The sequence below is a fragment of the Sceloporus occidentalis genome, unplaced genomic scaffold (assembly GCF_023333645.1).
Source record: "Sceloporus occidentalis isolate IW3139 unplaced genomic scaffold, rSceOcc1.0.p SCAF_2, whole genome shotgun sequence".
In the NCBI taxonomy this organism is placed as follows: Eukaryota; Metazoa; Chordata; class Lepidosauria; order Squamata; family Phrynosomatidae; genus Sceloporus; species Sceloporus occidentalis.
In genome coordinates, this window is record NW_028316982.1 from 166,729,991 (window position 1) to 166,747,552 (window position 17,562).

At 39.7% G+C, this 17,562-nt stretch overlaps 1 protein-coding gene across 2 annotated transcripts; it reads right to left on the reverse strand.

Annotated features, from left to right (window-relative positions):
• Positions 1–127: 127 nt before the first annotated feature.
• Positions 128–16,640, reverse strand: ECRG4 (ECRG4 augurin precursor). 2 transcript variants are annotated; one of them, XM_089508005.1, is made up of 5 exons: positions 16,490–16,640; positions 12,928–13,017; positions 9,254–9,301; positions 6,776–6,933; positions 128–1,465 (listed from the first exon to the last, which is right to left on the reverse strand). In XM_089508005.1, exons 1-5 carry the CDS (start codon positions 16,560–16,562, stop codon positions 1,304–1,306), a joined length of 531 nt encoding a protein of 176 aa, XP_089364131.1. In that variant the 5' UTR covers positions 16,563–16,640; the 3' UTR covers positions 128–1,303. The 2 variants fall into 2 exon arrangements, with proteins under 2 accessions (XP_089364131.1, XP_089364132.1); XM_089508006.1 differs by lacking the exon at positions 16,490–16,640 and adding an exon at positions 13,113–13,183.
• Positions 16,641–17,562: the final 922 nt, after the last annotated feature.

Consider the following 17,562-nt stretch of genomic DNA (forward strand, 5'->3'; position numbering starts at 1 on the left):
GATGCATAACCTATTGTTATAAAACAATAACCAATTGGTATAAAAGGTCTATAAAAAGTAATGCCAAACTTTTGGCATTCGTTATATTTTGAGTAGTTAACTCTTTTAATCAATACTGAGTAAAGTTTTATAGTAATATGTACCACCGAATCTAGTCCATTTAAAAATAATCCCTTGGATTTTATATGAAGCAGTTAGTCATGTCCTTAAACTGGGTATAGCATATTACAGTTTACATTTTCCTTACTCCTGAAACTATATCCCGTTTGCAGTAACAACACTTCTCTGTCAGTCACTCATAGTGACCTAATTTAATTACACTAGTGCAAAATGCCTACAAAAATAGTGTTTCCCTGATGTATTTATATTAGCTGGAAATGTTTTGACTACATTAGGTAAACTTGTTAACAGCTTTACTGTTTTAATAGTGAACAGATTAGAATGAAATTGCTACAGTCATGAGGCTGTTTGTCAAACTGCTCTGCTCGTCTTGTCTTTCCTGATGCGAGGCTATAATGCCAGTAGATTTACACTCACAATATGCTGCATAAGAATATATTCTGTGTTTAATTTACTGCAGAGTTATGGCAGCTGTCCAGGTAGTTTTGTATGTCTTTATCAATAAACCTTTAAATAAATCATGCAGAAACAGCTGCATTATAGACACTGTCCATACTGCTCTCTCCCTGCAGCACTGGAAAGTACTCTTGCTACTAGAGTGCCAGCGCTGCAAACTGCCTGATGTGATGGTTACTCCTGAAAACAATCTAAACATTTTATTACGTTAAGCTGGCTGTATGCCATAATAAATTCAAATTCATACAATCTTTATGTGTGCCAAACTGTGCCCTGATATTCTGTAATGGTTATGCATAAATTCACTTAGGGCTGCTCTGCTAGCTAGGATTGTAATAGATCATATTACAACTTTCCATGCCCCTCTACAATCAGTAAGCAGTTATTTCATATATCTGTTATGAGTCTAATCCCATGTTTTTGTGTTGAAAGCAGGAGACTTCTTCATAGCCTTGTGATACAGGGCTACCCCCCATCAAAAGAAAGATCCAGAATAGTATTCCATAGTGTAACAATCTTGAATTAGGTCTCCTCAGCCCAGTACTCTGGGGAAATAGTTTATCAAAAAGCTTTAATTCTAACACTTGTACATTGTGCACTACTGGTTGGATATAAAAACATTTCATAACAATTTTTCTTACTGTTTTTAAGAAAGTTAAAAAAAGAGCGGAGTAAAGGTATATAGGGGTTATCAACATTCCTGTTGTTCTCATACAAAGAAGAAAGATTAATAATCATCGTAGTTCACACTTGCTCCATGTCTGAAGGTGTGTGGGTTTCGGGGGCCAATAGGTGCATCTTCATCATAATGGTGATGGTAATATCCACCATAATATTCATGGCCACTACGACCTAGGTTTGACCAGTATGAGACATCATCTTCAAATTTCTGTATGCAAGGAGAGAAAAGTAGAAGCTGTTAATTTAAAAGCTGGAGCTGCATAAAAATTGCTTTAAAATACTGCTTCAAAAACAGGAATGGTGTACTGTTACCCATTTGAAGGTACTTGCATATGAACCTAAATAATTTTTTATGTATGCAACTCTTTAAAACAAAGTACAAGCTAATATCCTTCCAGTTATTTGTGAGGCAATTCACAAATAAAGTAAACTTGGGACTTTTAACAATGGAATGGTTGAGATCCTGATTGAAGAGATAATGCAGGGATGTAAAGTTCCACCACAGCAGAACTATGTCCCAGTAGCAGAGAAGCATCCAGCTCTGTGCCCATAACTGGATGCAGTGTAACAGTGTTATCTGCCAAGACCCATGGGAACTTCCAAAGGCTGACATGGTTACTCTGCATCCTGCTACAGAAACATAACTCTAATACTTCTTTGTCCCCTACTCCTGCAATAGTCAGTTAATGGTTGTGTTGGGGAATATAGAAAACTGAAAGGTTGATTGGGTGGTCATTGAAGGAAGAAGATTCCAACTTCTGCAAGAACCAAAAAAGTGACTTGCAGTGGTATAAGTTGGACTGAGCCCATCATAAGTCATTAACAAGATGGCAGCCCAGGTTTAAGTTTCCACAATATTTCATTGGCTTTTACTTTGAAAATATTTATCATATTGTGTGCTGTTAGACAGGCATGCAAGGTTTTGCACACAGGCATTATGAATAGCCATTGATTAGTATAATGTCGGCATTTCACACATTTTCAAATGTTTGTGTTGATTTAGAATCTACTGCTTACAGTGGCTAGTATTCTATATTAGCTACTTAGCTATATAACTTAGTTATGTGTTATCTCCTCCTGGTTTACCTGCTACTCCACCCTACATATTCATGATCCCTTCATATTCAGTAGTGTAGGGGATACGTAGGGATTGTGAAGCCTCCACTTATGGTTTAGCAAGCAACAGATGGTAGACTGTTCTGTTGACTGGGATGTAGCAGACTGGTACTCCTTCCCAAGAGTGATCTGTGGCGCAACAGTCAGAAGCAGAATGCCTGCAGCAATTCCTCCTTGCACCGGGGATCACTTGTGGGAGGGGGAGGGTGGGAATCTCAGTCTGCTGCATCCTGATCAACAGGAGAACCAACCCCTGATTTTTGCAGAAGCTGCTACCCAGCAAATCAGAAATGAAAGACTTTTACAGTTCCTACATATTCACTATACAATTGATTATGTAAGGATCCTGAGTATGAATAAGCTATGAATATTAGCTCTAGGTTAGGCATGAATAACAGTGATAATGAATTCCAGTCTGTTTCTTTGTGCTGATTGGATTGAACATTTCTATGTATGCAAAGTAAGACTGAGCTGTTCCAACAAGTTATGAAGCCCAGTTGCATGTTCATATTTAATAATCCTTAATTTCCAAAAGTTCAATTTCAGGTATTCACCTGTGTGTCCCAAACTCTCAGAATGTATGGCATTTAGTAGAAGTAACATTACCAGTGGTACATGATAGTTTCCATGTCAGTGGGGTGGTGAATTTGCTCTAAGTTTTAATCTGAATTATTAAAGATATTATCCAACATGCTTTACCCCCTAAATAAGTTAGTTCTATTTTACTACTTTTAAAGGTCTTACTAGAACCCAGCAGAGAGTCATCGCCCCACTGACATGGAAGGCATAACATGCTATTGGCCATCACTGCATTTTAAAATATGTTGACAGTTTCAAATGTAGTTCCTCCAGAGAAAAATTCTCCTTGAGCTGAAAAGAAAAATCCAATGCAAAAGCATTTCCTTTTGAATTAAAAAATTAGGGGCGAAACAGATGAACAGGAAAAAGTGTCTTGAAGTTGCCTTTTCCAAAGCCAGATTGAAACCCTGCCAACTGCACCAACTGATCCCAAGACAGCTAGAATGCACATGTCATGACCACATGGCATGGCTTCAAGCTGTACCGCTAGGTACTTTTTTTTACTGTTCCCCCCACCATCCTTGTGCACCTTCACAGGAGCGAACTGCCAGCAACTGTCATCCCATTGTTTGGCCATCCCTGGGAACCTGCACACATTCGCATGTCAGCGCTTCACCAGGACAGGGCATTGGAGCCGAAGTGTTCCCATGAAGATGCCAGCAAGGTACATTCATGCCCCCCTCGCCCCTTTGACTGTCTGTTTTGTTTATGTTGTACTGATCTCCCTGAGAGGTGTCACAGTTTCTCTTTTGGGCATTGCCACCCTTACTGCTTGGGTACGGCAGCTCCATCTCTTTTAAATGTGCTCCTGTGATGGGGCATTTACATGCACAATTAGGGTTATGGTTAGGGCTTGGAAAGAGTGCCCCTTTAGAGTCGCCCTGGTGTCAGTGCATTAATACGTACATGCGAAGGTATGCACTTTCTGGGAAGAAGCAGAAAAATCCAGCTCCTTTTTAGTCCGGCTTTTCTTCCCGTAGCGCAGCTTGAGTGCATTTTCTAGCCGGCTTCAAGGTATGTGTTGTCTAAATGCCCCTCCTCAAAGCCAGCCAGAAACCTGCTTATTTTGACCATCTGTTTGGCCCCTTAGTTTATTTTTCTTTCAATGAGGAAACTTTGTAAATATATCAGAAACAAAAAAAAAAAACCACCAAGAAATTTCTTTTCTACAGATTGAAGGAGAGATATTGTGTGTGTGTGTGTGTGTGTGTGTGTGTGTGTGTGTGTGTTTGCTTATGTTCTAGTAATGTTTGCAAAGCAGTTAAATTTATACTTTCTGTAAGCTTTATCACACTAGCGGCAAACAGGAGTTAAAAGCAATTTAAATTAAATTCAAATTTAAACAAAACTTTCAAATTCGGGGAGTTTATCACACCAAATTGCTTCCAAAATGAAATAACGCAAAGTTAAACCCTAGTTAAAGTGAAGAAAACCAATAGCTTTTTACTTTTGGGTTGTTCCAAAAGTAAAAAGCTGCCGGTTTTCTCCGCTTTAACTGTGGTTTAACTTCACATTATTCCACATTAACTGCGATGTTGTGTGATAAACTTTGGACATTTTTGGGTTTTCTTTGTGTTAAATCGTGTTTAAATCCCGTTTGCTCGTGGGATCTCGCTAGTGTGATAAACTCCTGTGAGAGAATTGCCAACTGGATATTGGGATGGTTTGTTTGTTTACTTGCTTGGTTCATGTGAAAATGTCTCAGGATAGTGTCATTAAGTGTTTTGTGTTCAAAGCTAGGAATTTCTGAAACTAGAAATGGATGTTTGTTAGAAATCCAGAGCCTTTGGGCACAAATTGTTGTAGGGGTTTGATACACATCTAGTCTGAAGTTGAAGGCTTTCATGGCCGGCATCCATATTTTTTGTGGGTTTTTCAGGCTATGTGGCCATGTTCTAGAAGAGTTTATTTCTGACATTTCGCCAGCATCTGTGGCTGGCATACTTTCTTTGAAGATGCCAGCCACAAATGCTGGTGAAACGTCAGGAATAAACGCTTCTAGAACATGGCCCCACAGCCCGAAAAACTCACAAAAAACTACACATCTAGTCCCTTCAAACTCCCACAATCCACACAGTCTTTGGCTCATTTGTTGGCCAATGTGACTACCTAACGTACATGGGATGGTCTAAATTTTTGTCCCATGTATCACTGAACTAATTTTTAAACTCCTTCCAGGTTAAGATGAAACTAATTGTAGAACTGGCTCTGGCTGTAGACTTGTTGAATTATCCCTTTAAAGCTGCCCTGATTTTAAAAAACGGTTGCCTGATGCCTCAGTTTACAGTAACTAGGTACTCCTAGAAAGGGAAGGAAAAGGTAGATTTAAAGTGGCTTAAATATTATGAATCTTATTTTAGTAAAACCAAGAGTAGCACCTCCTATATTGTATGAGTACTGGAAAAACAGGATTCCTAATAGTGTGGATACAGGCTTCTATTTGAAATATAGAAGACAGGAGCTGGGTCACAGCACTTGTATGTTTAGTGAAACGAGTTTATAACACCTGTTCTATAGGGTACTTGTTCAATAGGAATTGGGAATGTCTCATCATTCTTTGTTTTTATTGTTAAAATCCTTCAAATAAATTATGATTTAAAGCAACTTAAGGGTTTTTTTTACAAGATTTAGTGAGAGGAGGCTTGTCATGGCCTTCCTTTAATGAAGGAGTGGGCAATTGTAGAAGGTTAGGGTGCTGCATTAGCCCCTCAGAAGTTACACTCCCCACCACACCCTTTTCCACAAAGATATTATTTTTTGCCCTAGTCGCCCTTTAGGGCACATGGGGCATTCTCAATCTGTTTGGGGGCATTCCTGGGCCCATAGAGGGCACTTCAGGCCAAAAATATGGAAAATGTTTTGGAAACATTTTGCATAAATTTGTCTTGACCGCTGGGGACCTCCACACCTCCTAGAGGGCACGTTGGAGCCAAAAAATGACTCCTGGGTCGAAAAAATTGCCCTGCATGAACTTGCAGGTCACACTTTTCCCACTCTGTTATAAGGTTAAGAGAATACGATTTGCCCAAGGACACCTGGTGAGTATCCATGGCTGAATGGGGGTTTCATTTTTTGTTTCTCAGAGTCCAACACTCCAGTTGCTATCCCATGCTGCTTCTCATCTTCTCTTTTGCACAGGCCACGCAAAATCACATAATTGAAGAATTTCTTCTTAGGGAGGCATCCTGCCCACACGTGCCCCAGGGTAGGCATACTATTCCCACTATGACCAGTATGTTCATGACCTGGCAGAAGAGTAAAAGGAAATGAGGTCTCGTGTGCTGTTGATGGTCCAAAAACCTTATTATCTCAAAAAGGGCTTTTTCAGATAATAAAGTTTTTGGACCATCAGCAGCACGTGGGACTTTGTTTCCTTTTACTCTTCTACTACAAATACGTGCTTTACAGTTTTTTGTTCTGTTCATGGCCTGACTTCAAGGCAACTTGTTTAGCTGCAGTTTTTTATACTTCTGTACAACTGAAACCCTCTCTTGGACTCAGCCATATGCAATCCTTTAAAACCGTGTGATGATAGTCTTTCACAGATGATAGTCTGTGTAGAAGCTTTACCTACACAGCCTAAGTCAACAAAAATGTAGCCTCACAAGAGACTTGTTAAAATAATTTTGAGTGAATTTAGCAACCTTTTGAGAATTGTCCACAGCAAATTTAACATGTTTTGCGAGGAAATAAAATTTGATGTTAATTTTATTTTAGTGTTAAATTTTAACTCACCATATCACTGTTTCAGGGAGATTTCTCCAATGCTTGTCATCACTGAATTACCGTTTAAAATGTTTGAACAAATTATTTTGCTACTTACAGCTTCATCAAAGCCCAAGTAAAGGAACTGCTGGTACCACTGCTGTACGTCTGGCTGACTCCTGTCCCATAGCTGGCGCTTCTGGCGCTTTAGGCTTCTTAGAAATTCCTTGGCCTTGTCTTCTTTGACAGAAACCTCTGCCTTAACTGGAGCAGGGGCTGGAATGAGATGTCAAAATCAGTTAAGCAAAAATAATGTAATTTCATTTTTTGCAAATTTATATAAATTAGTTATTTTAGATTTACAGGTCAAAGGCTTTGATGGTGTTACCGATGTACATGAATAAATCCAGGCAGGTGGTATGTTTTAACCACTATTTTACTTGTATCAGACATTGTCATGTCATCATAGTCCATGATATTTAATAGATAATGTCCAACTCAAAGAATTACAATGTCCCTGTAGTTGCAAGTTGCAATCCACATCGGCTGAGGGCCCTGACCTTTTCTTGACCTGTGCACACTAACTGCTTACGGGATTACTGCTGAACATAAAGAAAACAAAAATACAGACCATGGAGGATCTACATAAGTTCAACCAAGGTAATGAGGAAATTGAAATAGTTAAAAGAGTTCCTGTACCTTGGATCAAACATTGATCAGAATGGAGGCTGCAGTCAAGAAATTGAAACAAGACTAGGAATGGTAAGGGCAGACATGAAGGAACTAGACAAGATCCTAAAGAGTAAAGACATACAACTGAACAGTTAGAATTCTCCAAGCCATCGTATTTCCCATCACCATGTATAGATGGGAGAGCTGGACAGCGATGAAAGCCAGAAAGAAAATCAACTCATTTGAGATGTGGCGTTGGAGAAGAGTGCTGAGGATACCATGGATGACTAAAAAGACAACCAAATGGATCCTAGAAATTGAGGCTCAACGTTCCCTGGAAGCCAAGTTGACAAAACTGAGGCTGTTGTATTTTGGGCACACCATGAGAAAGTATGACTCATCAGAAAAGACAATGTTAGGGAAGGAGGAAGACAGTAGAAAAAGAGCAAAATTACATGCCGGATGGCTAGACTCCTATCAGGGAGGTCACGGGCGTGAATTTGCAGGACCTAAGCAGAACAGTGGAGGATGGTGGGCTTGCAGATGTCTCATCCACAGGGCTGCCATGAGTTGGGGTCGACTTGAAGGTAGTTAACCACAACAGTGCAATGGGAAAGAAACACAAAATCAGGACAGAATGACAGAAATAATGTGGGTGTGTCGGTGGGTGCACACCTTCAAGTTGCCTGTCGACTTGTGGTGACCCCATGCATTTCATAGAGTTTTCTTAGGAAGAGAATCCTGAGAAATGGTTTTACCAGTTCCTTCCTCTGAAACGTAGCCTACAGCACCTAGTTTTCATTACCAATAGTAGCTAGTATTAAAAACCACATGAAAAAGAGATGTTGGTGCAGAGCCCCCAGATGGCAGCATTTAGCAGTCCTGCAAGAGAATACAGTATATATATCTGCCCAAGGATTGAGGTCTGCTGGAGGGGCCCTCCCATCTGTTGCATAAAAATACCTGTGTGAGGACATGGAAGAGAGCCTTTTCGCTTTGGAATGCCTTCCCTTTAGAATCCTGGTTGGCACCAACATTGACTTCATTTCAATGCCAGGTTAAAACAAAGCTTTTTGTTAAAGCCTTTGGGCTTTATTACTTTTATCTGATTTCTACATATAATACTTTTAACATTTTTAAATTGTTGTCTAATTTAATACATTTTTCAGCTGTATTTGTTTCGTTAGTGCCTTAAATTTTAAATGGTGTTTAAATAGTTTGAACTGAATTTATTCTACACTGTCCTGAAAGCCATACAGAGTGGGATATACAGTAACTATTTTAACCAATAAACAAACAGTGCCCTCTGGCAGAAAAGTGACAAGGTTCTGTGCTAGCATGTCAAACAACTAGGGCTAAAACTAGGCAGTGTGGAATAAACAGGGATATATTGCAAGGCAGTGTGCCAGCGTAGCACATAATTAAGGATAAAACTAGAAAGCATACCATGGGAAATAGGGCTATGTGACAAGGCACTGTGCTGACATGGCAAAATCTCCTTCACATATACCCTATGAAGATAAGCATAAAATGTGCAACCCTTTGTGATGATGTACACAGAACATCCTCAAAGAGATAAAATATGACCAAAATGCATGCTGAAACAAAATTGGGGGAAGGACTTTTTTAGAATAGCATGTTAATGTGGACATGAAACAAAATACTATCACAAATTGTGCTTCTGTTGCCTGTTGGGAAAAGGAAAGAGGCAAGTGGAAGACATTCCAGTGCAAAAATGTTCTTTGAAAGCACTTCTCTGAAAATTCCTCCCTCTTAATATTACTTTGCAGGACGGAAGCAGCTGAATAAGCTTCAGGAAACAATATATTGGCAGGTTGTGTAGTTCTTGCATTACTTACATGCTATTATTCCTCCCAAGTAACATCTAAGAGATAATGTCATCGCTAAGATGAAACAGGCTTACCTTCTCGTCTTTGAAGCATCAGCTTAAGTTTATTTCCCCTTGAAACGCCTAAAAGAATCCAAAATCAAATAAATTCAATAGGATACAAAAAGTTTAAAAAATGTTTTGTTAAAAATATTACTTTCCTAACACATGTGGTTAGATTCATTTGAAGAAAGTAACCCTGCATGCAGATGAAAGCCCCTTCTCTAAGCTAAGTTCATGAAAGAAAACAGCTTCCTTTTTTTGGTCTGGCCATTTAAAAACCACCAGGAAAATGTAGGCATTTCTAAATATTCAGCTGTCACTATGGTCAAACAAATGGAATTCAGTTTCAAATAATTAAGGGTTTCTTCCCCCTTAAAGAATCATTATAAATCTGAGGAATGGTGCATACATGGATTTTATTGGGTTCTGTAACTTTTTAAAGAAGGCAATACATTAACATGGGTGCTGTGCTTATGCTTGTAAAATAGATATCAAATCAAGCACAAGGTCATTACATGTGTGGTGAAATGCTTTCCAATGTCGCAGTGGTGTTAAGTATTTCAAAAATCTTTGAAATATCAGCTGGGCTTTAAAGCTGACACCTTTGTAGAATCATAGAATCTTAAGAGCTGGAAGGAACCACAAGGGGCATCTAGTTCAATGCTTGAGATGCAGGAATACACAACTAAAACACTCTGCAACACTCTCTGCAACTGTCCATTCCACTGTTGATCAGTAAGGAGCACTGGTGATATAGTGGTTAAATGCCTGTACTGCAGCCACTGACAAACCACAAGGATGTGAGTTCAGGACCAGCCAGGTGCTCTGGGTTGACTCAGCCTGGCATCCTTCCATAGGTAGCTAAAATGAGTACTCAACTTGTTGGGGGTAATTAGCTTACATTTTGTAAACAAATTAGTACATCAGTAAGTGATATAGAAATGTACTTGCTATTGCTATTCTCACAGTCAAGAAGCTATTCCTAGGTGGAATAGCTATTTGAATCCAGTAGTTCATGTTCCCGTCTCTGGAGCAGCAGAAAACAAGCTGGCTTCACTTTCTAATATAGATAGCTGCCGTGTCACTTCTCAGTCTTCACTTCTTCAAGCAAAACATATTCAGCTCCCTAAGCCATTCTTCATAAAATTTGATTTCCAAACCTTTGATCATCTTGGCAATACTTTTCTTTTCACACTTCAGCTTGTCAATATTCTTCTTGAACTGTGGTGCCAAAAACTGGACATAGTATTCTAGGTGAGGTGTGACCAAAGCAGAGTAGAGTGTCACTAATACATCTCTTGATTGGGAAGTAGAGCAAAAATACTGACTTAGTAAGGTGGCACGAGTTTCCATGAGTGTCATCTTTGGCACAGTAATGTGTGCGAAGGGTATTCCCGCACAAGAAAATAAACAACCATAGGCATAAAAACTTAGCTGTATTTATGCCATAAGATTTTAAGATGCAGCTTTCCAAGTGCACACATACAAAAGTGCACACATACAAAAGTGGGCATTAGGAAAAATTAGAATTATAAATTATCTTTCTTTTGGTTTAAAAGTTCATTTTTCTGGTCTCTGGTCACCAACTGGGTGAATCATTTGTGATGCCTTTATCACATCCCTTTCATATGGATTTGAAAGCACTGTTTTAAATTACTATAACCACTGTTACTTTATGAACATAAATTGCATTATCTAGCACACTATTTGCTCTTAATCCATGCAATCTATGATACTTAGAAATATCATTTATCTAAAAAATAACTGCAAATGTGGTAATTAAAATCCTTTTTATTATTTCTAATTGTTGATCTAAATGGCGCTAAAAGGACAGGCATTCAGATTGAGAGTCCTGTGAACATTCTGCATGTTTTTTGCATTATTATTATGCTTCTGGGCCAGGCATCTTTTAAAACATTCCACTGAAAGGAAATAAATACTTAGCTAAGTCCATTATCTCTGTTGTTCTCAAACAGTGGGGTAGGACCCATGGGGGGTGAGGGGCATGAGACGTGCTCAAAGGGGCAAAAGACTTGGAGGATATGGTATCCCCTCAAAAAAAACTTTTTTATGTGTCAAATTTACACATGCACTGAGTTAAATATTGAATTTACATAATGTCTAATTTAAAATAATGTAAGCCACTCTGATAGCCTTTTGGCTGAAGACCGGGGTATAAATACTATAAATAAATAAATAAATAAATAAATAATAAAGAATGAAACCATTTTAATGTAAACAATGTTATTTAATTTTATAATGTTAAAATCAGTATACATGAATGTATGAATGAAAATACACACACTATATAAAATATTTTTATTCACATACTATGCGGGAGGGGGGGTGCAACATCCACATGTAGATGGAAAGGGGTCCCAAGGGTACAAAGTTTGAGTACCACTGCATTATTTGGATCTGACAGTTTATTTTGCACCAAGAGAATAGCTAAATTTTTAGGCTGCTTCCGTGTCTTCCAGTCATAATGTCTTTGCAGACATGGTGCCCAGAGATGCAAAAAGCACCAAAAGAAGATCGAGTTTCAGAAGAATCTGTGTGTGGAATTCAGCACAGCAACTCAGAACAGAGCTATATGACTTACTGTATTTGCTGGCATATAAGACTACTTTTTAACCCAGGAAAATCTTCTCAAAAGTCGGGGGTCGTCTTATACGCTGGGGGTCATCTGATATGGCAGGTGCTGAAACTTCCGAGCTGGACTAGAGAATCTGTGGTTGCCGCATATAGTGGGGGGGAGCTCAAAAACAGCCGCGAGGTATGGAAAAAAGAGCTGTGTTTGCACTACTGCTCTGATAGTCTTGGAGACAGGGAGAGCTGATCAATCCAAGCAGGCTTTGTATACAACAAGTTTTCCTGCTAAGTACTTGCATGCCATAAGCATTTGAATTAAAATTACCATATTGAAATAAAATCTGATGTTTTTTAAAATTTTATTTGGTGTGTGTTGGAAGAGGGGTAGTCTTATACAGCGAGTATATCCCAAACACTATATTTTAACTGGAAAAGTTGGGGGTCGTCTTATACGCCCAGTCGTCTTATACACCGGAAAATACGGTAGTTGTGGCTCTATCCCTATCAATGCAACTCTCAGCAAGAGATAACAACAACCTGATTTAAACCTAGAATACTTGACTGGAGCCTAACCCAAATTGAACTTTGACATCTGACAGCCATATTGAAAAGTAAAGCGGAGATTTGAAAAAAAAAACAACAAACAGAAGCTACAAACCAAACCTGTGCTTCTGAATGGTCCTGGGCAAAGGAAAAGGCATAGTCATAATAGCTCTACTAATATTTGGGAGCACATTGTTCAAGTCTCAGTTCAGCAACTCCAAATGTGTAAAATAAATATAGAGCACAGGGCCTTAAACCACAAGTTCCTGGAAATAATAATAATAATAAAAAAAGGAAATGCAAGGGACATCATTATCTGCTTTGCAAGAAACCCCCACAAAATACAATTCTTAAGTGCCTTATGCTTGCTCACTTTCAATTACATTGTAATCTTGTTTTTTTGTTTTTTTTAATACATTAAGAAGATATGGCGAGTTCCATCCATTAAGAGAAATAGGAATTTGTTATCAGTGGGAGTTCCCATTTAATTGAATGATATACAAGTAGGGGAAAGTTTGGACAGCTACCAATACAGCTTCAAACGACCATATTTTGTGAAGCCCTGGACTTACCCTTTCCTAAAGAGTTTGAATCCTCTGTATCTGATGGTGATGGGAGACCACCAAAAAGTCTACCCTCCAGGTTACGATGGGATTTAGTGCCTACAAAATAAAGTGAGAGAGAGGGAGGGAACATAAACAATGCACACATAGTAAAAACTGCAACTGAATTTATAAAGGTTCAGCACCAGCCTTACATGACAACATCTATAATCACTTGTCACCAGCTCTCACAGACAGATGTCATGTTAATCCTCTTTCAAAATTATCCTCAGGTGGCATTTAAGCCCTTGCAAGTTGGCTAAAATGATTCTCCTAAAGGATGTGAGAAAAAAGACAAATTTAGAAGTGTTTGATATAAATTTGTTTTATGTTATTGCCAATTAGAATTCTTCTCTGCTTGGATCACCATTGCTAGCCTTGAAGTTCTGGAAGATAGGCCTGTTACATACTGCCAAAATAAAGCTGCTTTGGGTCTCTTTGGAGGTATGCTGTTTAAATGATGCATGCATCCTAAGAATCCGGAGGCTGCACCAAAGCTGGACTCCAGTGCTTAGGAATGGAGTGTGGCTTTGGCGCGACCTCCAGACTCTTAGGACCCATGCATCATTTAAATAGCATACCTCCAAAGAGACCCGAAGCAGCTTTATTTTGGCAGTCTGTAACAGGCCATAGTCAACCATCTGTGTATAATTTTGTTTACATCTAATTTTAGTTTTGTTCTGTATTGAATGACACTATATCATGCTATAAAATATGTGAACAGTAAAATCATTAGATTAAAAAAAAGTGCTGAATGCCAAGGTAACCATCATATCTTAGCTATTGCCAGTTCATAAAAATCAGGCAAAGGATTAATGCTGAAAACAGAAGGGAAAAAAACATTCATATTATAGTAAAACATTCTCCTCTATAGTATCAAACACAGAAATCATTTATTTTCAGAAGATGCGGTTCAATAACATTTGCAAGGCTGTATAATTTCACCTCTGTCCTAAAGCTAATAGTCAAAACTATAGTAGACCTATCAAACCTTGAAGAGTAAGTCAGTTGTGAAAATCCAACTGATTTAATGTGTTGGGATTAGTTGGGACCAGCAGTCAGTTTAAAGTGGACTTTTGCTTCATGAAACATTGATTGAATTTGCCCATCACAAGTCCCTTGAAATTGACTTATTATGCACAAATCTACCTCTAGCTAGTCATAGCTAATGCCCTTATATATGTTTGGAAACAGTGAATTGTAAAAACCATACTTTCTTTACCTATTAACTTTTTTAAAAAAGCTGCATGAAAGTCATATGGAAAACTTTTAACAGAATAAGGTTTCCTATTAGTGTATCTCTGTGCTGAAGAATTTCTGCACATAGTGCTACTAAAATAGCTATGCAAGGAGGGAATGACTGGGATAACTTTCTCCTCCCTTCCTCCCCAATTCCACATAGGACTCCAAATATGGTAGTATACACATATGTATATATACATCTAATACTGATTTTGACCATGAGTATGTTTGATGGGAAGAAGGCAAAAGTGGCATTGCTCTTATAAGGAAACAAAGAAGAAGTTACTCACTAATTTCCCCCTCCCCTTGCAAAGTGCATCGATGGATGTAGCATTGATTTTCAGTGTATTTATTGTTCTCTGCACCTTCATCTTGTCAAAAACCTTTTGAACTTGTATTGATCATGAAGAGCCAAGGAGCACAGCCAAGAGGTGAGCTGCTGCCACACTGCAGAATTAATGCAGCTTGACACCACTTTAACTGCCGTGGCTCCCTCCTATGGAATCCAGGGATTTGTAGTTTGGTGAGTCACCAAAGCTGTCTGATACAGAAGACTGAATATCTCACAAAAATACAAACCCCAGAATTCCATAGCAGGGAGCCATGGCAGTCAAAGTGCATTAATTCTGCAGTGCAAGTCCAGCCATGGCGACATTGCTAATGGTGAGCAAGTTGTTAAATTTCAGATCCAACTTCAGCATTCCTTATGGGTCAAAAGCATCGCCTGAAACCCAATAGGAATGTGCATTTTAATGTGCTTCCCGTTAGGACTGACCTACAATCCATTCCATTTAAGAAAACACCACTGTCTCTAAAGATGGCTAAGAAGCAGGAATTTAGATTTATAGGAGTGCTTTTAGCTTTTATTTGGTAATGTCCTCTGCTTTTCTTGACTATCCTACATTTTGGGGTGCATTGTCCTCCTTTGCAATTTTGACATCTGGTCACCCTGCACCTGGATTTTTAAATAAGTTGGGCTAAAGAGGCAGGAAAAAGAAGCCTTCCTTGCACCTGGAATCCCCCCCCCCCAAAAAAAAATCCTTTAAAATAAGAAATAGGAAAGAATTGTAGGTAGAAAAGTCATAGAAAGGCTGAGGAACATAAAGGAATGATATGAACTTAAGAAAGGGTGAAGAAAAAAAGAGAAACATACTAAGAGATTTGTATAGGGTAATATGGGTTGGAAACATTAGACGGGATTAGTTATGGGATGGAAACATTAGATATATCTTAGGTTAGATATAGGCATTAGCACAACTAACATATGGGTGATATGATATAAAGAGATAAAGATATTAAGAAATGTTAAGGATGAAAAATGAGAGCCAGCATGGCATAGTGCTTTGAGTGTTGGACTGCAACTTTGGAGACCAGGGTTTGATTCCCAGCTTGGCCATGAAACCCACTGGGTGACCTTGAGCAAGTCACACTCTCTCAGCCTCAGGGGAAGGCAATGGCTAATCTCCTCTGAATAGATCTTGCCAAGAAAACCCCATCATAGGGTTGCCATAAGTCAGAAATGACCTGAAGGCATACAACAACAAAAGAATGAAAATACTGTCACTGTAAATTCAATGACATTGGTCTTTCTGCAATATTTGGTTTATTGTATTTTGGATGACAATAAAACACACACACACACACACACACACACACATATTTTAAAGATTTATTTCAAATTAAATATTCCCAAATGTGACTCCAGCCCCTGGAACTCCATCCCATTTCTAGACACATGTTATTTCAGGAATATTTTTTTTTGAGGGGGGGTCTTCTAGGTTCAGCTTGGGGGCCAGATGTCCTCCGAATTGCACAGGAAGAGGAAGAACTGCAAAATGTAGGACCCTCCAGAAAAACAGAGGACATGAGCAAAGCAAAGCTAAAAACACTCCTAGAAATGTAAATGTACGCTTCTTAGTGATGCTCCAAATGGAGGGCATATTGGGATTCCTCCTGGACAGAAGGCTGAAATGGAGGACAGGTCCTGGAAAAGGAGGACATACTTGGGTCACTCTGCTCTCTCTCTCTCTCTCTCTCACACACACACACACCTCCATTCATGATGCCTGTGCCCCTTTCCCCCCTAAACATTCCCAGCCACACCCTCCATCCTGAAAAAGATCTGACTATCCTTCCCTCTGGCTATCATCATGGCCATCTGTAGAAGTGAATCATGCTGGTGACTTAAAGAGCCAATGTTCCCACCCCATTCTTCTGGCCCATTTGCACAGCTTCCAGGTCTCCCTGGAGCCCCTCTAGGACCCCCAAGTGTGGGGCTGCTCAGACTCACCAAGGCTCAGGGAAAGCAGGAGGGCCAGCCCCAGGGCAGCCCAGGGCAGAGAGCAGGGCACAGGCAGCACCATGTTGGGGGGCACCCTCTTTCTCCTCAGCCAGTCGCCACTGCCTCCCTTCTTCTCCTTCTCCTCTTTCTCCTTCCACCTACTTGGCGCCTCTGAGGGGAAAATGGGGAAGGAGGAAAAGGAGAAGGAGGAGGAGGAAAGGCGGGGAAAGGGGCCTCCATGGAAGGCTGAGAAGGATGAACCTGCCTTCTTTCTCCACCACCCCCCTGGCCCTGGCTCCAGCCATGAAATGTGGGAAGAGAGGGAAAGGGCAGGCAAGGCTTTGCAGGGTGTCCACATAAGCCCCGTCTAGAAAAATGGAGGACATTTACCAAATAAAAGCTTTCTATTTGGGGGGAAAAAACTATTCCTAGAAATATTATAGAATCATAGAGTTGGAGGAGACCCCCAAGGGCCATCCAGCCCAACCCCTTTCTGCTATGCAGGAACTCACAATGTTTTGGCCTCATACCTGCTACCTTTTAAACCAGATTGCAAATCGGTTTGAAGCGTTTCAAACGACCCTGGTTCCCACTTAATTCGAATCGCTGAAACAATTCCAAGAGCAGGGGCCATGCTCCAGACCCAATTAACCCTCATTCCCACCAATTTTTCCCCACTTCTTTGATAAATGAATTTCACGCAAATGTGAACCACAAGAGGGTCATAATCGATTCAAATTTTTCCTTTGGCCGGGTGGAGCTGAATCATTTTGAATCAATTCATTCATGAATGGGAGCCACAAGTGGGTTATTCTGATGATAGAAAATGCAATCGGGGCAAGTGTAGTGTAAGCCATGACCCGATGTTGAATCGACCCATCGATTCGGATCGCACACTGATTTATCTGTCAGTGGAAATGTGGCCAAATGAGGCCAAACCTGTTTAGAACCCTCCTGCAGTGGAGGTTGAGGGCACTGATGTCTGTAGGGCAGCAAATCTGCTTGAGTTTTTAGTGTGAAAGTTAAAGGAACGATTGAATGGGCTGAACCCAGCCCCTCGGGGGGGGGGGGAATGGTTTAGC